General features: G+C 41.4%; 1 protein-coding gene across 1 annotated transcript; it reads right to left on the bottom strand.

The window, feature by feature from the left end:
* Positions 1–1469: 1469 nt before the first annotated feature.
* On the bottom strand, positions 1470–24267 carry selenbp1 (selenium binding protein 1). The gene is made up of 12 exons (XM_062029848.1): positions 24115–24267; positions 23815–23868; positions 22797–22909; positions 22521–22706; positions 5014–5134; positions 4760–4942; positions 2761–2942; positions 2542–2620; positions 2342–2463; positions 2177–2269; positions 1986–2104; positions 1470–1848 (listed from the first exon to the last, which is right to left on the bottom strand). Exons 1-12 carry the CDS (start codon positions 24116–24118, stop codon positions 1686–1688), a joined length of 1419 nt encoding a protein of 472 aa, XP_061885832.1. The 5' UTR covers positions 24119–24267; the 3' UTR covers positions 1470–1685.
* Positions 24268–25014: the final 747 nt, after the last annotated feature.

The following is a 25014-nucleotide window of genomic DNA, read 5'->3' as shown; positions in this document are numbered from 1 at the left end:
GTGGGGGGGGGGGTAGGATATGGACAGCAAGTAGTGGACATAGAGAGAGAGAGAGAGAGAGAGAGAGAGAGAGAGAGAGAGAGAGAGAGGAGAGAGAGAGAGAGAGAGAGAGAGAGAGAGAGAGAGAGAGAGAGAGAGAGAGAGAGAGATCAGAAGGCATAAGAAAAAGTATCTGCATTTGATTGTTTACATTTGATTATTAGCATTTCATTATTAGCAATCTGGGGAGGGTGTTAGTTAAGGGTTGTAGCTAAGGATAGTATTTGAATCTTGTTTTTAATATTTTTGTGCAGCACTTTGGAAACATTTTTGTTGTTTAAATGTGCTATATAAATAAAGTGGATTGGATTGGAGCAGGGGCAGAATGGTGGGACAGGGTTAGTGCATGTGCCTCACAACACGATCGTCCTGAGTAGTCCTGAGTTCAATCCCGGGCTCGGGGTCTTTCTGTGTGGAGTTTGCATGTTCTCCCCGTGACTGCGTGGAATCCCTCCGGGTACTCCGGCTTCCTCCCACCTCCAAAGACATGCACCTGGGGATAGGTTGATTGGCAACACTAAATAGGCCCTAGTGTGTGATTGTGAGTGTGAATGTTGTCTGTCTATTTATGTTGGCCCTGTGATGAGGTGGCGACTTGTCCAGGGTGTACCTCGCCTTCCGCCCGAATGCAGCTGAGATAGGCTCCAGCACCCCCCGCAACCCCAAAAGGGACAAGCGGTAGAAAATGGATGGATGGGATGGATTGGAGCAGGGGTGTCCAAAGTGCGGCCAGGGGGGAATTTGCGTCCTGCAACACATTTTTTTCTTGCAAATATATTTCTATTGAATTTTACAGTTAAAATTTACATTTGACAATCATAATTTGCTTGACCTGGTCAGTAAGGAGCGCAAATGTGTGGAACTCAGTACCTGAGGAGGTTAAACTGGTCACAACTTACAAGGCCTTCACAAACATTTTTTAAATGTGGCTTATCAACAACTACAGCTGCCAGCACTAAAAGATGAGCCTGTTTTGATGTTATGTTATGTTATGTTGTGATGTTGTATTTTATTTTTCATCATATTGTATATCTATTGTGTGCTTTTTTTTCTCTCTCTCTCTTTCTTTTCTTTTTCTTTTAAATTGTAATTTTACTTATGAAAATTAAAAATATCAAAACAGTGACAGTGACCATACTTAGATTTTTCAGTATGCGGCCCTCAGTGGAAAAAGGTTGGAGAACCCTGATCTAGAGTTGTGTTGCTCTTTTGTTATACTTTAATCTACTGTCACAGCTGGGATAGGCTCCAGCACCCCTCGCGACCCCGAAAGGGACAAGCGGTAGTAAATGGATGGATGGATGGACGTTGGTTCTGGCGCTGTGTGTGGATACGCTGTTTACTCTTTATCCAACACTGCCTCCTTTTGGCCACATGTTGTATTACAATTTTAAAAAATCAGATTCAACATAATAGTCATCGAGTCCAAGTTCATTTGTCCACTGATCACAGACTTGTTTTAATATTCAAAATGTATTTGCTGCATATACAGAAAACAGTTGTGGTGGTGTTAGTATACGCTCATAATACTCGTACATTTTTAACATGCATTTAGTTGGTGCTGTAAATGACAGTTGATGTCGTTAATTACGTTTTATTCAGTTGTCAAGTTTTGACCCACAAAAGACGCGGTGACTGTTTCCGGGTCACAGCCAGATGTCGGACGTGCAGTCTCCTCCGGGGTACCTCAGCTCGTGAGCCAGCGCAGGGCCGCCAGGCTCTTTGCCGAAGTCCACCAGGAAGTTCTCGTTGAGGGCCAGACCACCCTTCGCGGAGTCCACATCGATCTGCATCATCACCGACCCGTCCCTGCCAGAACAGACATGTCCGCGAACTAAATACTTGCTACCCATTGGCTTACTGTGTTAGTCAGGCAGTACTGTGCCTTGACAAGCATTTGTGGAGTGTGTATTGCAGTAGTGTGTGGGTGAGTACAGAGTACTGACCGGGTCATTTCAGGATAGAACTGTTTGTCCCAACCACTGTACAGTGACGTCGTTACATAAAGTCTTCGACCATCCAAACTCAACTGCAACATCTGGGGACCCCCGGGGACACGCCTTCCCTACACACATAGTGAGGTATAAATGTCATCCCACGTCAGATGTTTCTTCTCTCTACTTCCTGTCCAAGGTACCTGAATGAAACGGGGGCTGGGCTGCGGCTGATTTTCGGGGTCCTCCAGAACTTGAACTGGTCCGTCAGTGGTGATACTTCCCCCCAAAAACAGCTGAAGAGAGACCGATAGGTAAGTCGTCTGACCCGAAAGGGCCCCTGTGCAACACGTCACACGACATCACACCTGTCCAACCAGGCGAGGGTTCCTTGTGTCGGTGATGTCATACTGTCTGATGTCCCCATGTAGCCAGTTGCTAAAGTACAGGAAACGATCGTCCAAAGAGATCAGGATGTCAGTGATCAGACCTACAGGTGGAGGTGTGTGATATATGTGAGACACTATGTGGGACAGACGGGTGGGATTCAGCTGGACGACTGACAAACCTGGCATCTCAGGAAGCAGCCATCCTTCAACTTTCTTACTGGGAACGCTGATGACCTTCTCTGCAGCCCACTTCCCTTTCTAAACAACAACATAACATAACAGTGGCACCTCAAACCTGGCAAAAGACGACCACATTTAAAACCATAGAAGCAAAGCTGGTCCCAGCGGTGCCTCTCAGTTCGCATGGAGTTGACCAAGAGGGTCTGGGGATTCCTCACCGGTGCTTTGTAGAATCGAAACACGTTCCCCTTCAGAGCACATCCCACAAAACCTTCAGTGGCGTCAGGGTCATGGAGGAATCGGATCTCAAGAGGAATGGCGCCTTCTTCTCCCAGATCGAGTGTCTGCACCCTTCTGTGGGTGGTCCAGTCCCAAACGTGAAGAGAAGAACCATAGTGGCCTGGGACAACAAAGAACTCATGTTGGCTCTTCGAGTACAGATTTAGAAGCTGAATGGGTTCCTGGTGGAGACTGAACCTTCATTTCTGAGGCCCTGACTTGGGACTTCTGGAACCTGAATTTATATTTCTAAAGGTTCCTGGCTTGGAACTTAAACTTACATTTCTAAAGGTCCTGACTTAGGAATTCCTGGAACCTGAACCCCCAACTCTCAAGGTCTTGACTTGGGACTTCTGAAAACTAAACTTATATTTCTTAAGGGTTCTCACTTGGAATCTAACTTCCATCTTTAATGGTCCTGACTGCACTTCTGGAACATGAACTTCTATTTCTAAAGCTTCCTGACTTGGAACCTAAACTTACATCTGTAGAGGTCCTGAGTTTGGACTTCTGAATCCTGAACTTCCTTCTATCAGTGTTCTAACTTGGGACTTCTAGAACAAAAATGTATATCTCTCAAATCTAAAATACTATCTGTAAAGGTTCTGACTTGGGATTTTTAGAATATGAACCTCCATCTGTGAAGATCCTGACTTAGGACTTCTAGGACCTCAAGTTCTATTTCTAAAGGGTCCTGACCTGGGACTTCTGGAACCTAAACCTATATTTCAAATGTGTCCTGACTTGGAACGTAAACGTCCATCTGTATAGGTCCTGACTTGGGTCTTCCAGAACAAAATCTTATATCTCTCGAGGGTACTGACTTGAACCTTAAAGTTTCATCTGTAAAGATTTCTACAACCTGAACCTCCATGTCTAAGGATCCTGACTTAGGACTTCTGGAACCTGAACTTCTATTTTTAAAGGGTATTGACTTGGGACTTCTGGAACCTAAATCTATATTTCAAATGGGTCCTGAAAAAGACTACATATGTAAAAGTCCTGATTTGGGACTTCTGTAACCTAAACTTCTATTTCTAAATGGTCCTGACTTGGGACATCTGGAACCTAAACTATATTTCTAATTGGTCTACAATTGGAACCTAAACTTCCATCTGTAAAGATCCTGATTTTGGACTTCTGGAACCCGAACCTCCAGCTCTCAGGGTCCTGACTTGGGACTTCTGGAACCTAGACCTATATTTCAAATGGATCCTGACTTGGAACTTCTGGAACCTAGACCTATATTTCAAATGGATCCTGACTTGGAATGTAAACTTCGATCTGTAAAGGTCCTGACTTCTGAAACAAAAACTTGTATCTCTTAAGGGTCCTGACTTGAAACCTAAAATACCATGTGTGAAGGTCCTGACTTGGGAGCTCTAGAACCTGAACCTCCATCTCTCAGAGGCCTGGCTTAAGACTTCTGAAACCTAATCTTCTATTTTAAAGGGTCCTGACTTTGGAATTCTGGATCCTAAACCTAACTTTCAAATGGTTCCTGAACTGGAACCTACGCTTCCATCTGTGAAAGTCCTGATTTGGGACTTCTGGAACCTAAACTTCTATTTCTAAAGGGCCCTCACTTGGAACCTAAACTTCCATCTGTAAAGGTCCTAATTTAAGACTTCTGGATCCCTAAGTTACAGCTCTCAGGGTCCTGTCTTGGGACTTCTGGAACCTAAACCTATATTTCAAATCGGTTCTGACTTTGAATGTGAACTTCCATCTGTAATTGTCCGGACTTGGGACTTCTGGAACGTCCAGCTGTGAGTTTCTGACTTGGGAAGTGCAGGAAATAAAGCTAGATCTCTTAATGGTAGGCATCAGAGAAGGTCCAAGTAAAAACTAGTGGTGCAGTCTTTAGGGTCTCAGTCCAAAACAGTCATGTCAGCTTGTAATCAAAGAAAGAACTTATTTCAAAAAGTTGTGTCTCACCCTCCGCAATGTGCGCAGGATTAAAACCATCCGCAAGAGCTTTGGGCGCTCCCCACTCTGTGCTGATCATCACATTGTGGCGAGGCTGGTACCAGAAGTCATAACCGAAGGGGGCCGCTTCACCTGGGTGCTCCCAGTTTCCGACCACCTCAAACGTCTCACCGTCCAGCAGGACAAAACCACCTGAGAGGACAGCACAGTTGAGTCCCCACGCCTCTGTCATCAGGGAAGGCCTGGTCTGGTGCCGGTCTAACCTTTGCCCCCGCCGGACGGGTCTCCCATGCAACTGATCAGGATCTGACCGCTGCCCAGACAGTGGGTTGTATGTGGGTTGGCCAGGCCACACTTCCAGTACAGATCTACGGGCTCCACCATCTAAGACGGACGACACAAACAAAGTTCCCACTTTAGCACAAAAACCTTCTCAAGTGACTCACCTAAGACCCCAAGACCACGGTACTTGTCTACTCTAGCTGCTATGAGTGATGTACAAGCTATCTGAGGAGAGCGTGCAGCGAGTGTAAATTTTTCGTAGGACTTTGGGATCTCACTAATGGCCTTCTGAAGTGTAGTTCCAAGTCGGGGTCTACCGATTCAATATTGATATTGGATATCGGCCCTATATTAGCCAAAAACCAAGTTTGGGATTATGTCAGTTTACATCATAAAATCCCACATTTTTACTCTGTTCACTTGTGCAAAGATGGACAACCAGTTAACGTCTAAAAGTCCTCCAATCAACACAAATCATCTTCTATTTTAGTTAAGTCATTTACAAAAGGTAAACATGCTAGGCTATAAGCTATTAACAGCTAGCAGCTACACAACAGCTAAGCACACAATAGCACACAAGCTAGACATGCGTAAAATAATAATTGAACAGTATTGCAGTGTTTGGTTTGGGGGATTACAGTACCAGTCGAGTGGAAAAACAAGTTGCCTCTATATTGAAACTATAATCATATACATCTGATTTGTGACACCGAAAGACTTCCAAAGTTTGCGAGTAAATATAAATGATCAAAATAGTATCAATCAGACTGAGATTCTCGAGCCTATTTGAGAGATAATGAGCTAGCCAGTCACGTGACGTAGAGCTAGGAACCACAGGTCATGACCCCATCAACAACAATGCTAATCATGCAAACTTTGTGACAGCCAACTACGATTATTTTGGGGAAAAGGATGATCCAAAACTTATACTTTTGATCCCGAATAAGGGGGACTATCTACCAGTTTTAGAAGCCCTGTTAAACAGATCCAGCTTTAGTGAAAGAGTTGGCATCATGTAGCAGTATTGCTTAGTGCTAAACAAGAAATATAAACCACAAACATAAAACGATTGCTTACTGTACAACTTCTGCTCTCACTGTGATGACGACTGATAGGATGTCCATACCTTCCCGTTTAGATGAAGAATTAATCATGGTACACACGAAGGCTTACCATGACTTGATTAACGTGGACCCCGACTTAAACAAGTTGAAAAACTTATTCGGGTGTTACCATTTAGTGGTCAATTGTACGGAATATGTACTGTACTGTGCAATCTACTAATAAAAGTTTCAATCAATCAATCAAACGAGGAAAAGTCTCCATGCAGGGGTATGAATTGAATGTCACAGATGAACAACTTCTAGATGCAAGGCTAAATCCTCCAAATATCCAGATGAGAGGCATTATTTATCATCTAGAATAACTGACAGTCAAGACGCAATACGGGAGCAGCAGGACGTCGCTCACAGTAAAAACACTTAGCTGTGTGTATCATTGCTGTGCTAAAAAATTGTTTGTCTGCGTTAGCGCTTATAATAAAAACATCACCAATATTTGGTTAATGATCACGTTGTGATATGTGTAAAGAGTATTGTTGGCGGGGTTTTGGATAGTTATTCAGAGGGTTTTGTGGGCGAAATAGAGAGCCCCCAATGACTCCATTGTTATTTGTGTGTGTTTATTTATTTACGACTTGGAATGCATAAAAAATGAAAAACATATGTGTTCATGTCTTACATAAGGATTGTGAATGATACAGCACATCTCTCTCTCTAACGTTTGCGTATTTCCAGTATGACTGATCTAATAATATGGTCAGAGTGCAGAAGTGTTACTCCAGCGACGTAGAATCTACGGAAATTACGAAAGACGTTCGGAGCGGAATATTCAAAATGGCTGAGTGAATTTGTGGCATTTTGTGATGTTTAAACAGTGTTTTTAAATACTTTGCGGATTGTAAATACGATTTGTTTAATGGATACAATGAAACACAATTAGGCATTTAAAGTCAACTTGTTTTTACACTCTATTGATACTTTAAAGGTTTTTTCAGATAAGATGGGGCGTTACCACGGATGCACTGGTGGGTAGGAAGGGAGATTTTGTATTGTATGTGGAGCCAGTGAAGGTTTTTCAGGATTGGAGTAATGTGGTCAAATTTATGCACTCTCATCAGGAAACTAGATGCGCTGTTTTGGACGTGTCGAAGCTTTTGAAGGCCCTTGTTCGGGATCCCGATGAGATGCGCGTTGCAGTAGTCCGGCCTGAAGGAGACAAAAGGCGTGGATGAGATTCTCTGCATCTTTAATGTTGAGAAACGGTCGGAGTTTGCCAATATTTCTGAGACGGAAGCAGGGGCTCTGGTAGAGTTGTTTGGTGTGGGAGTCGAAGGTGAGGATAATAAAATGACACCTGGGTTAGTGGTCAGAGGGGAAAGTGAGATGTTTTGGCCAGAGAAGGAGCTCTGGACCGGATTAAAATGGTTTGGAGTGGTTGAGTTGTAGAACGTTTACGCTCATCCATGTCTTTATCTACTCCAGGCAAGCAGTGAGGGGCAGATGGTTAAAGTTAAAGTACCACTGATAATCACACACACAATAGGTGTGGTGAAATTACCCTCTGCATTTGACCCATCCCCTTGTTCCAGCCCCTGGGAGGCGAGGAGAGCAGTGAGCAGCAGTGGTGGCCGCGCTCAGGATTCAACCCCAATTCCAACTCTTGATGCTGAGTGCCAAGCAGAGAGGTAATGGGTCCCATTTTTATAGTCTTTGGTATGACTCGGCCGGGGTTTGAACTCAAGACCTACCGATCTCAGGGCGGTCACTCTAACCACAAGGCCACTGAGCAGGTAAGGGGTTAGAGCAGGGGTCACCAACGCGGTGCCCGCGGGCACCAGGTAGCCCGTAAGGACCAGATGAGTAGCCCGCTGGCCTGTTCTAAAAATAGCTCAAATAGCAGCACTTACCAGTGAGCTGCCTCTATTTTTTAAATTTTATTAATTTACTGGCAAGCTGGTCTCGCTTTGCTCGACATTTTTAATTCTAAGAGAGACAAAACTCACATAGAATTTGAAAATCCAAGAAAATATTTTAAAGACTTGGTCTTCACTAACTGACAAAGAAACAGATAACAGATTTGGTGTCCAGTTCAAAGTGTGACATGATTTATTTAAAAATTTGAGAGTTGACTTTTGTATTTTACATGAGTTATTATTTGTACAAACATGGTGCAAAGTAATTCAGGATTTGTTAAAAAATGTTAGTGGCTAGCTAGTTAAAATGGGATATTGTGATTTCACAAGACTGTCTTAGAAGTGATCATTTGAAAATGTTCAATTTGAAAAATGTGCACTTAGAGAAAATATAAAAATAAAGTGTTGTATATTAATATTTATCTGTTTCTATATATATTTATTGTGAGAAATCATTAAGATGATCAGTGTTTCCACAAAGATAAATATCATTAATTATTAATAATAACATAGAATTAAAAGTAAGTTGAGCAAATTGGCTATTTCTGGCAATTTATTTAAGTGTGTATCAAACTGGTAGCCCTTCGCATTAATCAGTACCCAAGAAGTAGCTCTTGGTTTCAAAAAGGTTGGTGACCCCTGGGTTAGAGACAGAGGTAGAGGGTTCCGTTTTCCGTTAGAGTTGTGTATAATCAGCATAGCAGTGGAATGAAATTCCACGCGATTGAGGGGAAGCATGTAAAGTGTGAATGGAGTTGGGCCGAGGACTGATCCCTACAGGGTACTCCACAGGTGGAATAGTGAGTATGAGATTGAGCTTTTCCGAGGACTACTTATTCTGACCTGTCGTTGAGGTAGGCTCTCAACCATTCCAGGGTGGGATCAGACAGATGGGCAGTGAGGTGTAGACGTTGGAGCAGGATGTCAGGGTCAACAGTGTCGAATTCAGCGGTCAAGTCGAGGAGGATGAGCAGGGAGGGGGGAACCGTTATCAGCAGCCAGAAGTAGGTTGTTTATTACCAACTAAGGCAGTTTCTGTTCTGTGTGCTAAATGGAAGCCAAACTGGAATTTTCCAAATAGTTGACTATGTTCCAGAGGTTCATGAACTGAACAACAAGTGAACTGAGACTGCTTCTTGTAGGGCTTTGGACAGGGACGAGAGGTTGGATATGGGCGTGTAAAGTGTGAGGCTATCTGAGTCTAAAGTGGGCTTTTTGAGGTGACGTCTTAAGGGCTGATGGCTGGATTGAAGAGCCTGGTTGATGATTCTGGGGATCAGAGGGCTTAGGGCAGAAAGATTTGATATTAACATGGCTGTGGGAAAGAGGTCCAGGGGGCTTCGTACTGCGTAGGATGACCTCAACCTCTTTTTGGGAAATTTTGGAAAAGGTGGAAAGAAGTTGGGAGACGGAATGTGGACTTGACAAAGAGAGGGGGCCAGAGAGAGAGGAGCGAATGGTTTCCACATAAAATGACGTGGCAGGCCAGATCTGGCCCCCCGAGCTTTTAGTCTGACACCTGTTATTGATGGCTTTTCTTCCTACATAGTGCTTTGCATTTTTGAGCAAAAAAATTGTATCCAGAGAGTGGACCTCTAAGCAGGATTAGAAGGTGAGAGTCAGCTGGGCAGCTTTGCTCTTTTTTATGTCAAAGGCTTAGCAAGCTTCTGGGAATGTTATATTTATTTCATTTTCACATACACTACCGTTCAAAAGTTTGGGGTCACATTGAAATGTCCTTATTTTTGAAGGAAAAGCACTGTACTTTTTAATGAAGATAACTTTAAACTAGTCTTAACTTTAAAGAAATACACTCTATACATTGCTAATGTGGTAAATGACTATTCTAGCTGCAAATGTCTGGTTTTTGGTGCAATATCTACATAGGTGTATAGAGGCCCATTTCCAGAAACTATCACTCCAGTGTTCTAATGGTACAATGTGTTTGCTCATAGGCTCAGAAGGCTAATTGATGATTAGAAAACCCTTGTGCAATCATGTTCTCACATCGGAAAACAGTTTAGCTCGTTACAGAAGCTACAAAACTGACCTTCCTTTGAGCAGATTGAGTTTCTGGAGCATCACATTTGTGGGGTCAATTAAACGCTCAAAATGGCCGGAAAAAGAGAACTTTCATCTGAAACTCGACAGTCTATTCTTGTTCTTAGAACTGAAGGCTGTTCCACAAAATTGTTTGGGTGACCCCAAACTTTTGAACGGTAGTGTACATATATGTCCTATGATGCTTCCAGACGGGCCTGCAACCCTCTTGAGATGAAGTGTGGGTCGGCCTTCACTAGATTTATTAGTTTTCAGGTGCTTCTGGGTGATAGTTTGGATGGGAATTCACCTCTAGGCAGAGTTGCTGTGATATCAAAGGCCTTCCATTTCTACACTCTATTTTTTTCTCTTGTTTTTATTGAGGGCCACATCGCAATTATTGCAGCCCTCAGTGGGCCACTTTAAATCCTGTGGCATCAAATAATGCAGAAAGACCACCTTGAATGAAATGGCGGGCCACCCTAAATGAAGTGACAGGCCACACTAAATGATGTGGCAGGTCACATAAATGACGTGGCGGACCATATTGAATGACGTGGTAGACCACGATAAATGATGTGGGAGACCACTTTGAATGACTTGGTAGACCAAATTAAATGATGTGGTAGACCACTTTAAATGATGTGGTAGACCACAATAAATGATGTGGGAGACCACTTTGAATGACTTGGTGGACCAAATTAACTGAAGTGGCGGGTCGCACTAAATGACGTGGTGGACCATATTGAATGATGTGGGAGACCACTTTGAATGACTTGGTGGACCAAATTAAATGATGTGGTAGACTACTTTAAATGATGTGGGAGACCACAATAAAATGATGTGGGAGACCATTTTGAAAGATTTGTTGGACCAAATTAAATGACATGGTGAGCCACACTAAATGATGTGGCGGGTCACGCTAAATGATGTGGCGGGGTCACATAAATGACGTGGCGGACCATATTGAATGATGTGGTAGACCACTTTAAATGATGTGGGAGACTACTTTAAATGATGTGGGAGACTACTTTAAATGATGTGGGAGACCACAATAAAATGATGTGGGAGACCATTTTGAATGATTTGTTGGACCAAATTAAATGACGTGGCGGGCCACACTAAATGATGTGGCGGGTCACGCTAAATGATGTGGCGGGATCACATAAATTACGTGGCGGACCTTATTGAATGATGTGGTAGACCACTTTAAATGATGTGGGAGACCACAATAAATGACGTGGGAGACCACTTTGAATGACTTGGTGGACCAAATTAAATGATGTGGTAGACCACTTTAAATGATGTGGGAGACCACAATAAATGATGTGGGAGACCACTTTGAATGACTTGGTGGACCAAATTAACTGAAGTGGCGGGTCGCACTAAATGACGTGGTGGTACCATATTGAATGATGTGGGAGACCACTTTGAATGACTTGGTGGACCAAATTAAATGATGTGGTAGACTACTTTAAATTATGTGGGAGACCACAATAAAATGATGTGGGAGACCATTTTGAAAGATTTGTTGGACCAAATTAAATGACATGGCGGGCCACACTAAATGATGTGGCGGGTCACGCTAAATGATGTGGCGGGTCACGCTAAATGATGTGGCGGGGTCACATAAATGACGTGGCGGACCATATTGAATGACGTGGTAGACCACGATAAATGATGTGGGAGACCACTTTGAATGACTTGGTAGACCAAATTAAATGATGTGGTAGACCACTTTAAATGATGTGGTAGACCACAATAAATGATGTGGGAGACCACTTTGAATGACTTGGTGGACCAAATTAACTGAAGTGGCGGGTCGCACTAAATGACGTGGTGGACCATATTGAATGATGTGGGAGACCACTTTGAATGACTTGGTGGACCAAATTAAATGATGTGGTAGACTACTTTAAATGATGTGGGAGACCACAATAAAATGATGTGGGAGACCATTTTGAAAGATTTGTTGGACCAAATTAAATGACATGGCGGGCCACACTAAATGATGTGGCGGGTCACGCTAAATGATGTGGCGGGGTCACATAAATGACGTGGCGGACCATATTGAATGATGTGGTAGACCACTTTAAATGATGTGGGAGACTACTTTAAATGATGTGGGAGACCACAATAAAATGATGTGGGAGACCATTTTGAATGATTTGTTGGACCAAATTAAATGACGTGGCGGGCCACACTAAATGATGTGGCGGGTCACGCTAAATGATGTGGCGGGATCACATAAATTACGTGGCGGACCTTATTGAATGATGTGGGAGACCACTTTGAATGACTTGGTGGACCACAATAAATGATGTGGGAGACCACTTTGAATGACTTGGTGGACCAAATTAAATGATGTGGTAGACCACTTTAAATGATGTGGGAGACCACAATAAATGATGTGGGAGACCACTTTGAATGACTTGGTGGACCAAATTAACTGAAGTGGCGGGTCGCACTAAATGACGTGGTGGACCATATTGAATGATGTGGGAGACCACTTTGAATGACTTGGTGGACCAAATTAAATGATGTGGTAGACTACTTTAAATGATGTGGGAGACCACAATAAAATGATGTGGGAGACCATTTTGAAAGATTTGTTGGACCAAATTAAATGACATGGCGGGCCACACTAAATGATGTGGCGGGTCACGCTAAATGATGTGGCGGGGTCACATAAATGACGTGGCGGACCATATTGAATGATGTGGTAGACCACTTTAAATGATGTGGGAGACTACTTTAAATGATGTGGGAGACCACAACAAAATGATGTGGGAGACCATTTTGAATGATTTGTTGGACCAAATTAAATGACGTGGCGGGCCACACTAAATGATGTGGCGGGTCACGCTAAATGATGTGGCGGGATCACATAAATTACGTGGCGGACCTTATTGAATGATGTGGTAGACCACTTTAAATGATGTGGGAGACCACAATAAATGATGTGGGAGACCACTTTGAATGACTTGGTGGAGCAAAATAATTGATGTGGCAGGCCAATTTAAATGAAATGGCGGACCACATTGAATGAGGACCACATTGAATGATGTGGCAGACAATATTGAATGACACGGCAGACTCCACTGAATGACGTGGTGCGCCACATAAAATGATCTGGCGGGCCACATAAATTTAAATGGCTGGGCCTTGACTTAGACACACGTGCTCTATCTGCAGCCCAGCAGTGGAGCAAGACACTGCCAGTATTCCCATATTGGTTCTGTCCGAGGTTTCTTCTTTAAAGGAAAACTGCATCTGTCTCTTTTCTATGCATTCTGGATGGTAAAAAACTGCTAGCAGGAGGTGGCTAACAGTACATGTAATGAGGAGTCTACAATTTTGCCTATGAAGTGCTATTAAAAAAACATTAAGTCTAACAACCCACCATTGCTCAAACTGTGACCTGCATATTAACCAAACTATAGCCACATCGTTATTGTGAGCAACACAGCGTGTCGGGCTACTATCGAGAGAAGAGAGGAATGCTAGCTACTGGAGTTGCTACTGCTTTTGAATAGTCTTCGAGTTTAAAAATCCGGACCGAATGAATCAGTGGATATAGGATGCTCGTTTCCTCTCGCCATTTTTTAATCTGAGGAGTGAGGATTATGCTGAATTTACCCGCTAAAAAGGGATGTTTTTGCTGAGAGTCACTGCAATCTTGAGGGGAGCCTTAAAGATTAACATTTTTTTATGGTTTTGAAAATGAAAAATATCAAAATGGCCCCCGCATACTTTGATTTTTCAGCGTTTGGACACTATAGCTGGATTTGTTTTGCACATAGCTTCCAAAACGTGTAGATCAGGGGTGTCAAACATACGGCCCGCGGGCCGGAACCGGCCCCCAAGGAGGTTCGATCAGGCCCGCAGGATAATTTGAAAGTGGAAAAAATGCATAAAAGACATGGAATTAATATTTTAAATTTGCTGCAATTCATGGATTATCCGCTAAGGGGCGCACTCTTTCCATCAGAGTAGAAGACAAGCCGCATCACTGAGACAGACTGAAAACAGCAGACGGTATCAATGCGCCATCTGCTGCTTGTTACGACGTTGTTAATACCTTGGTCTCTACCTCTCCGCTACACCCTCATTAGCCAAAATGTCGTTATCCAAACGGAGAAAAGTAGATAAGGAGTGTAGAATTTTCAAAGAAAAATGGACCACGTCCTATTTATTTACAGAGATGCACGGAAAACCTTCGTGCTTGGTGTGTTTGCAACAAGTTTCGGTATTGAAGGAATATAATATTCGACGCCACTACGAGACTCATCACAGCGAAAAATATGACGGCTTGCAAGGACAACTGAGAAGAGATAAGATTAACGAATTGCTGGCGGGTCTGAGGAAACAGCAGTCAACTTTCATCCAGAGCCGAGAAGTCAGTGAAGCAGCGGTAAAAGCCAGCTACCTAATTGCTAGCGAAATAGCATTAGCATCGAAGCCGTATTCCGACGGTGACTTTGTTAGACGATGCATGATGAAGGCGGCTGAACTTGTATGTCCCGAGAAGCGACAAGCTTTTGCCAATATTAGCCTGACGAGGAATACTATAGCAGAGAGGATTTCGGAACTATCGGCAGATTTAGACAGTCAATTGAAACAGAGAGTTAAGTCATTTATTGCATTTTCCGTTTGGGACAACCTACCTTTGTGAACAATTTTTCTCAGTGATGAATATCAATAAAACAAAAATGCGTTCAAGGCTCACAAACAAGCACTTAAATGACATTCTGAAAGTGACAGCTAGTCAGGACATGACACCTGGTGTTGATGCACTTGTACAGGCCAAAAGATGCCAAGTTTCAGGAACAAATACAAGTCCAGACTAGACTAACACCTTTAAAATGCTGCCTTAGATACTGTTTGCATTGAAAGAATACAGCTCTGTGAAGATGAATCCTTACTGTGGTGATTTAAAAAATGTGCACTTTAATGTTAGTCAGCAGCTTCAAAACAAAAGTTGTGTGATGGAATTCTACTGTTCATACAACTCCATAAATTTTCAGTATGTATTGTATGTGTATGTATGTTTCATGTATGAAGTTTACAGATTTACAGGACAGGCGAACACTTTCTTCATTACACATTTAAAATCACTCTCCTTAGTTTGTAATGTGTACGCAGGGATTACATTTAGATTTTATATGCGTATGTGTAAGTGGTTTAAAAATTCCTTTCTTTAAAAGTCTCATTTAATCTTAAAGTGCATTACTATATTTTTCAGTACCAATTAAAGTTTTGTGCCTTTGTACAATCAGTGGGATCAGTTGCAATGCATATTTGTGAATGATAAAAGTAAATTGCACATTTGTCTAAGGAAATATGAGGTGTTTCATGAAATGTTTTGTAAAAAGATAGTTCATTAAATTTCAATATTTTCCTAATGTTCTTGTGCTTCTTTACACCAAAACAAAGGAAAGACATGATATTTTGGTTATTTATAGCAGAGTATGGTATAATTTTAATGGTCCGGCCCACTTGACATCTCCCTAGGCCGTATGTGGCCCACGATGCGAAATGAGTTTGACACCCCTGGTGTAGATCATCCTCCTTACATTCACACTCAAATACAAGGCTCTAGATCAGGGGTGTCCAAAGTGCGACCCAGGGCCCAATTTTGGCCCGCAGCTTATTTTTCATTGGCCCACGGCAGATGGTAAAAATGAGATGAATTCATTATTATCAAGATGTTATTAATAATACTCTCAAACGATACATTTTTAGAATCAGATTAATCACACTTTTGAATCTGGATTAATCATAAGTAATACCAGTAGTATAAACGTGCTTGCATGGTTTCAATTACAGTAACTTAACAACAGACCCCAACACTTGGTCAAAAACGCAATTTTACTGTTAGAATTGAAGGTAAAAGAGCAAAATAAATTGTGTGATTATAATCTGCCAAATATACGTGATTAATGCAATATTTCGTTGTGATTCATTGTGTGAATGTCTAAAGCATTCACACATATGGTTTTCTACACCAAAATTAATCTATTTATTAAACTTCTTCAACTTCCTCTTCCTCTCCAGATTTTGGCGCGCTCTACCTTACACATTTTTCACCCGATTCATACCGTTTCAACTTCAAACTGTTCAGCCTATTTGGGAATCGTGGGCTTTTCCTTGACAAACTCCAAAAATTCCCAGATTTCCCAGAATTCCAGGTTTTCCAGGACATTTTTTTCCATTCAAAATTAATTGGCCATTTTTTAAACTTCCACCATTTCCTAATTTTTCAACCGATTCCAACCATTCCACCTTCAACACATTCCACCATCCTGGAAATTCAAACTACATTTTTTCCAAGTTCAAACAAATTCCAGGATTTTCCAGCATGTCTGGTTTTCCAAAGCCCTAATTCCACCCTTTTTTCTGGTGACTACTCCTTCCACATTTTTCAACGCATCACAACTGTTCTACCATCAAAACATTCCTCTTAACTGGGACAAAAAACCAAGTTGTTTTTTGAACTGGAAAAATTCCCGGTTTTCCCGAAATTCCGTGATACCATTTCTCAATTCAACATGTTACTAATTCAACATTTCTAGACCGATTAGAAAAATTCCAACGCCAACCATTTCAACTCATTCAGACCATTCACATATTTTTTTTTTTACCATTTTCAAATAAAATCCCGCTTTTCCCGAAATTCCCAAATTTTGGGGAAATTCCCATTGAAATCAATGGGACATTCTTCAAAGTTTCACAACTCCCACATTTTTCATCTGATTCAAACTGTTCCCATTTCAAAATATTCAGCCTGTTCAGGAATTGTGTGCTCTACTTCAACAATTCTAAAAAAAATTCCAGGATTTCAGTTTAACTTCAGCATTGGAGCATTCACACACAATTCCTTCAGGAATTGCCTCATGTAGTTAAACTTTAATGTACAAAGTTCCCCCGCATCAAATTGTATTATTATTTATTTCTTTGCTTGAAATTTTTTTTTACTTTTGTAAAATAAATGTCCAAAAAAAGTGCAGTTTTCCTTTTCAGGGTTTTCTTAAGCCTCCGTCGCCCAAAACGCTTGCTGACTTTGTTTATTAAAGTCAACAAAAGAATAAAGTCCAACTTGAACTTTATTATATAAGTCGCGCTTTTTTACGACCTTGTTCCTGTGACTCATTGACAAAGTGCATTTCACTTCACACTCGTAACTCACAACTTATTAACTCGTCCTAATCTAGGACAGCGGCCCGCATTTTTATTGGTCCGCGACATGTTCTAAAAACAAAATAAACCTGTCCAAAACTAGAACATTACACAAAAAAACTATGAACATTTTTTAACTGGACCGAATCGCTCCCAAAATGGGACCTGAAAAACAAAATGGTCGACGACCTGTGTGTCAAACTGTTTGATCCTGTCATGATGAAAAAGTGGACATTTCTTGTGACATCTGTTTTCCAGTGTGCTAAACCCTCACAAGCCTTTTAGTTTACAATATATTAACACATTTAGTAAATATCATGTATAACTCAAATTTTCAATTAAATTCAATTCAATTCAATTTTGAATGTCCAGGGTGAGTGGAGTGTGTGGATGTTGGAACGGTTCCAATCGGTTCAGATATCGGGGATATGGAGAGGTTTGTGTATTGCCCATTCATTTTCAATGGGGGAACATTCCTGGAAATTCCTGGTAATCAGGGAATTTTCGGGACCGGTAAACATGTTGGCTTGAATGTCCAGGGTGAGTGGAGTGTGTAGATGTTGGAACAGTTCAAATCAGATGAGAAATGTGGGATATGCAGTAGATTGTATATTTCCCATTTATTGTCAATTGGGAGAAAATTCCGGGAAATACAGGAATTTGGGGAAAGGGAAAATATGTTTTGCGTTCGATATATCGGAAGAGTAGTGTGGGTGAATGGTTGAAATGTCAGAATTGGGTTTAAAAATGGTGCAAATTTTTTTTAGTTTTTGTTTTGTTGAATTTGTTGGAAATTTGGATATTTCGGGAAAACCAGAATTTTTTTTAAATACTGATACTAGCACAATTGTCCTCGATTATATGAATGGGCTGGTGTTGGAATTTTTGCATTTGGTTAGAAAATGTTGATGTATTAACAGTTTGAATTTAGAATGGGGACTTTGGAATTCATAGAATTTCTGGAAAACTGGACATTTGTACAAAAAATAGGAGAATTTTTTTGTCCCAACTAAGAGGAATGTTTTGTAAGTGGAATGTTCAAAAAACGGTTGAAAAATGTGGACTGAGAAAACCGTACAGGAAGAGGTGAAAATAGGGCTTTGGTGGAAAACCGGGAATTCAGGGAATTCCTGGAATTTTTTTAAACTTGGAAAATGGTAGTTTGATTCTCCAGGGTGAGTGGAGTGTGTGAATGCTGGAACGGTTCAAATTGGGTGAGAATTGTGGGCTGTGCAGTAGATTGTATAATGCCCATTCATTGTCAATGAGGAGAAAATGCCAGGAAATTCCGGGAAAACCGGGAATTTTGGAAAAGTGAAAACATGTTTTGCGTTCAGTATATGGGAAGAGTAGAGTGGGTGGATGGTTGAAAGGTCGGAATAGGTGCAAAAATGGTGCAAAATCTTGTATAGAATTTTGTTGAATTTCCTGGAAATTTGGGGAAAACCAGCAATTTTTGAAAGTATTGATACTAGTACAATTTTTCTAGATGATATGAATGGGTTGGTGTTGGAATTTTTGGATTTGGTTGAAAAATGTTGACGTAGTAACGGTTTGAATTGAGAATAGGTATAAATCCTGGAATTTCGGGGAAAACTGGAAATTTCAACAAAAAAATAGGGGCACTTGTTGTCCCGACTAAGAGGAATGTTTTGTCGGTGAAATGTTCAAAAAACGGCTGAAAAATGTGAAAATAGGGCTTTGGAAGACGAGTAATTCCCGGAATTCCTGGACCTGAGATCGGTAGGTTGGAGTTCAAATCCCAGCCGAGTCATACCAAAGACTATAAAAATGGGACCCATAACCTCCCTGCTTGGCACTCAGCAACAAAGGGTTGGAGTTGGGGGTTAAATCCCCAAAATGATTCCCGGGCGCGGCGCCGCTGCTGCCCACTGCTCCCCAAGGGGATGGGACAAATGCAGAGGACAAATTTCACCACATCTAGTGTGTGTGTGACAATCATTGGTACTTTTAATCTTTAAAAATGTTTTTAACTTGGAAAATGGTAGTTTGATTCTCCAGGGTGAGTGGAGTGTGTGGATGTTGAACGGTCCAAATCAGGTGAGAAATGTGGGATGTGCAGTAGATTGTACATTGTCAATGAGGAGAAAATGCCAGGAAATTCCGGGAAAACCGGGGAATTTTGTAAAGGGAAAACATTTTTTGCATTCAGTATATCGGAAGAGTAGTGTGGTTGGATGGTTAAAAGGTTGGAATTGGTTTTAAAAACGGCACAAAATTTAGAGAATTTGGGGCCTTCAATAACTATAAATACGCCCATTAATTTAAATGGGAATTTTCTGGAAACTTGGGAATTTCAGGAAAACCGGGAAATTTTTGAATCGGTTGAAATTTGTTTTACGTACCAAACAGTTTGAATTAAGAATGGGTATTTCGGAATTCCTGGAATTTCAGGAAAACCGGGAATTTGTATTAAAAACAAAATAGGAGCGTTAAAGGTGCTTTGAAGGTGGAATGGTTGGAATTGGTTGGAAAAATGTATACTGTAAAAACTTTCCAGGAAGTGGTGAAAATAGGGCTTTGAAAAACCGGGAACTCTGTGAATTCCTGGAATTTTTTTAAACTTGGAAATGGCAGTTCGATGGTCCAAGGTGAATGGAGTGTGTGGATGGTGGAACGGTTCCATGTGGGGATTGTGCATGTTTAAAAATTGGCCCATTCATTTTCAATGGGCAAAATATCCCAGAAAACCGGGAATTCCGGATAAAAAAGCTTGCGACTCCCGGTCGAGCCGAACATTTTGATACTGGAACGGTTCCGATCGGATGAAAACAGCGCGCTGTGGAGCGCGCCAAACTTTTGCCGCGGATGATTTTTTTGGTGTAGAATCTTATATGTGAGAATTCACACAACAGTGTTTCCCACACATTCATTTATTTGTGGCGGCCCGCCACGAAAGAAATACGTCCGCCACAAATAAAAATTAAAAAAAATTCAAAAAAAAAAAATATATATATATATATATATATATATATATATATATATATATATATATATATATATATATATATATATATATATATATATATTTTTTTTTTTTTTTTTTTTTTTTTTTTTTTTTTTTTGTCCTGTCCAGCTTATCAGGCAAATCGTATCGTTGATGTAGATGCCCATATAGGCTGTTCAGATTTACTTTACAAAAGAGAAGTGTAGGATACTTCTCTTGTTGCCTTATTTGTATTTGACCACTACTGTTTTCTGTTTATTTGTTACTGACTGTGGCAGGACACCTCTGCCTCTGTTTCACTTTATGTTGCTGGTAAATAATATGGTTGTAGTAGTAGGCTAAAGTTAAATGATTTAGTATGCACTAATTAAAGGGGCAGAGCTTTAAGAGACATTTTAGCTTTTATATTTTATAAGATATATTTTTTGTAAGAACCACAATTAATAAATATATTTCAGTGAATAACTTATTGTTCAAATCTGTATATAAATATGTACATAAAGTATTGTAAATATATTGTAAAATGGATGGATGGATGGACGTTTAAAACAAAACTGTTATTATTAATTAGTAAGTATACATTTTTTGAGCCTTTTTAGAGAAAATCATATCATTGTAGTAAATTATGCAAATTACCCGATGATGTCATGGTGACCACGCCCATAGCCACGCCCCCACCGCCACAGGTATCTTGGCAGTTTATGGGAAACACTGCACAATGATAATAAAAATAAATGTACAATCTTTTAAAGGGGTTAGATTAGGCAAGTTTACTTTAGAGCACAATTAACACAAATAAAAACAAAATTATACCCTATAGCGGCTAAGGTATCATAAGTGATACAGAAGCTTTTGAGCCCTCTTCCTAGAAAGCCCGACGTATCAGATTAGATGCATGCATTACACGTATCCTCCACATGAGGGCAGTATTTGACTTATTCGAGGGCTGTGCAGTGAGTCTGCAAGATTGCCACAAAGAAGTGAGAGCTACCAAATTTGAAAGGGATAAGGTTTTTTTTTTAGTGTGAACAGGTGATGTCGTGATGCAAGGTGAAATGACTTAATATTTCATAATATATGTGTCACTTGCTGCACATTGCTGTACACTACGAGTCACTACTGTGTTTTCGCCATTTGACAAGTTTTGTCCATTTCGCTCATTTGACACGTGTCCTAAAAACTTACCAACACAGCCTGGTAAGAAGAAGGGAATTGCTGTGGAGCTAAAAAAAAGACTACAGCATTTGCCAGTACAAAGTACATTAATGGCGCTGACAAGTATGGAGAATTTGATGACGCAGGCTTCGTACCACAGCAAGTTTTAATTGTGACGAGACCGGACTTTTCTGGAAAAATATGCCAGAGCAGATTTATTTCACAGCGGAGAAAAAGACACTACCTCCCACGCCCACTCCCTTCTATGCTGCTTTCCCTTCAGCTCCCCTGCTGACCTTAATGTGGGTGCATTTTACTTTTTTAAAATGTGAATTATTGTCACAGTATGGTTGTTACAGGCAAGGATTTTTGTGATTTCTGATTTTTGTGAAGGCTCCATGGGGACTTCTGTGTGTTTGCGCGTGTTGGTTGTTCTGCTTGTTAATAAAGAGAGCGTTGATCCATCACGTCCTTGTTATGTTTGATATACATTACTACGTTGGTTCTCAGAACCATAATGACCAACGTCAAAATGCAATAGTGTAGTATGTTTAAATATTCATTAAAAACAGAGCAAAGGTTTTATTTAACAAGTTCATTTAGTATTTTTGGCCACTGTAACATTACAACATATTTACATTACATTTTACTATTTATATTATTATTATTTGTATTATTATTATTATTAACATTAATATTATTAATAATGTATTATCATCATTATTATTATTGTTATTATTTTACTGTCATTAATTATCACGGGTGTTATTATCAATATTATATTATTAACATTATTATTTACATTAATATTATTATTATAATAATTATCATTATTATATCATTAATACTCAAATTATAATTAATTCCATTATCATTATTATTATCATTAATGCCATTATTATCATTATTATTATTATCATCATTATTAATGTCACTATCATTATTATTATAACTATTATCATTAACATAATTATTATTATTTCTATCATAATTATTATTACTATGATTATAATTGTTATCATTAACATATTATCATTATTATTATTATCATCATTATTATTATTAATATTGTTATCATTGTTGTTACTATTATTATCATCATTATTATTACTATTATTATTTTTGTAAGTAGCAAAGTGAAAAGTGAAAGAAAGGCGTTGGTTGGCCCCCACCTTGTGGATTGTCGGCGCCCGAGGATTTGTGCCGACGTCAACCACGTAGACCCGCGAGGAAATGAGCGAGGGCAGGATGAGGCGGTTGCGTTTCTTGGAGGCGTCGCCGAAGCAGCTGCTGCAGGCGTTCCAGCCGCTGTGGTGGAGCTCGTCGTTAAGGTTGGGCATCGGCAGGCGGTGGACCACCTTAACCCGGGCACAGGTCAGAGGTCGGGTCAGGCCGCGGGACGGTAAAAGAAAAACAGGATGGAGGACGATGGGGAGGCGTGTCCTCACCTGACAGTACGACGGAGATTTGGGGTCAACGTCGACCGTGGCCAGGTAGTCGGCTTTGCGGGTTGACGTGTTGCGGTAGATGCACGGCAGGTACACTATCTCCTCACGGGGACCTTCATACACACACACACACACTTGAACACACTGTGTTGTGCATGTGCACACACACACACACTTTGACTCGCATGCACTCACACATACACACTCTTGCGTGCACACATGCACATGCTCACAAACATACGCAAACAGACATTTGTTCACTTACACACAGACACACGCACGCACACACGTTCTGTGTCGTGCACACACTCGCACAAATACACACAAACGCTGACATGCACGCACACACACAAACACACACAGATATGCACGCACTCACACATACAAGCACACGCAAACACACTCTGTCGTGTACACACTCACACATGCAAACACACACACACACACACACACACATACACAGTAATATGCACACACTTGAACACGGTGTTGTGCATGCACGTACACACTTTGACTCGCATGCACTCACACGTACACACTTGCGTGCACACATGGACAAGCTCACAAACACACGCACACGCAAACAGACATTCATGCACGCACACAAACACACACTTTCCGTGTCATGCACACACTCACACGTATACACACAAACGCTGACATGCACACACACACACAAACACACACGGACGTGCACACACTCACACATACAAGCACACGCACACATAAACACTCTGACGTGCACACACTCACACGTACAAGCACACACACACACGCAAACACAGTATCGTGCACACGTTCACACATTCAAACACGTACACACACACACACACAAACACACACAGACATGCACACACTCACACATACATGCACACACACACACACACACACACACACACAAACACACTGACGTGCACACACTCACATTTACAAGCACACACTCACTATCGTGCACACACTCGCACATACAAACACACACACACACAGTCTGACGCGTGCACACAAACAGGGGTCTCACCCTTCATGGCGTCCAGCGGGGTGCGGTACCCCGGTCCACATCCTGAACAGCTGGCTGAACACAAGGGGGTCAAAGGTCACATGAGGACAGGACCGTGCTTGAGAGGTCAAAGGTCATGGACAGAGGCCAGGAACAACAATTGTGTGGGTAGTAGCAGGTCAGACTTACGCAAGACCCCCCTCCCTCTCCCGTGCACACACACACACACACACACACACACCTGGAAGCGCGTGTGACCAAAAAAGCGCACAAAGTTGCCCGAGTGTCAGCTGGTGCTGGTACGTGATGGCGAGCACTCACCCATGACGACTTCTCCTGGTCGCAGCAGATCCTCCACAATGAGCACCGGCGCCCCCACCACAAACGCTCTTATGGTCCGGGCACACCAATGAGCCGCGAGGGGCTGACCTGGGAGCAGAAAAGAGTGGGCGGGGCTTCCTATTGGACTCTTGTTTTTTGCGTCTCAGGGAGTAACTGACTTGAAGCTCAAAATGTGCCGAGTCATCTGCAGCACTGAGAAAGCCACATTGGAGAAAAGGTGAATAATGACTGGAGGAACCACATTTTTCAGTTTGTCTTTTTCAACAGGTGAGACGAGAAGTCAGGAAGACAAAATGTGGGGTTTTTTTGCATTCCAACATAAAAATCGTCTCATTTTTGGTGGCTAGCAACGCAGCTAATGTTAGCAATCAACTCTACGTCTAAATCACTTTAAAAATGCATTAAAAAACCGTCAACTATACTTAATTTATGTTCCGTAACCTGTATAATAACCAAGCTGTAGCAACTCAGTGGCCTAGTGGTTAGAGTGTCCGCCCTGATATCGGTAGGTCGTGAGTTCAAACCATACTTGCCAACCCTCCCGATTTTCCCGGGAGACTCCAGAATTTCAGTGCCCCTCCCGAAAGTCTCCCGGGGCAACCATTCTCCTGAATTTCTCCCGATTTCCACTCGGACAACAATATTGCCTTAAAGGCACTGCCTTTAGCGTCCCCTTTTCCTCCATACAAACAGCGTGCCGGCCCAGTCACGTAATATATGCGGCTTTTACACACACATGAGTGAATGCAAGGCATACTTGGTCAACAGCCATACAGGTCACACTGAGGGTAGCCGTATAAACAACTTTAACACTGTTACAAATATGCGCCACACTGTCTACCCACACCAAACAAGAATCACAAACACATTTCGAGAGAA

The sequence above is a fragment of the Entelurus aequoreus genome, linkage group LG20, assembly GCF_033978785.1.
Source record: "Entelurus aequoreus isolate RoL-2023_Sb linkage group LG20, RoL_Eaeq_v1.1, whole genome shotgun sequence".
NCBI classification, from domain to species: Eukaryota; Metazoa; Chordata; class Actinopteri; order Syngnathiformes; family Syngnathidae; genus Entelurus; species Entelurus aequoreus.
Note: the sequence above shows the minus strand (reverse complement) of the source record. Positions and strands in the feature narration are given on the sequence as shown.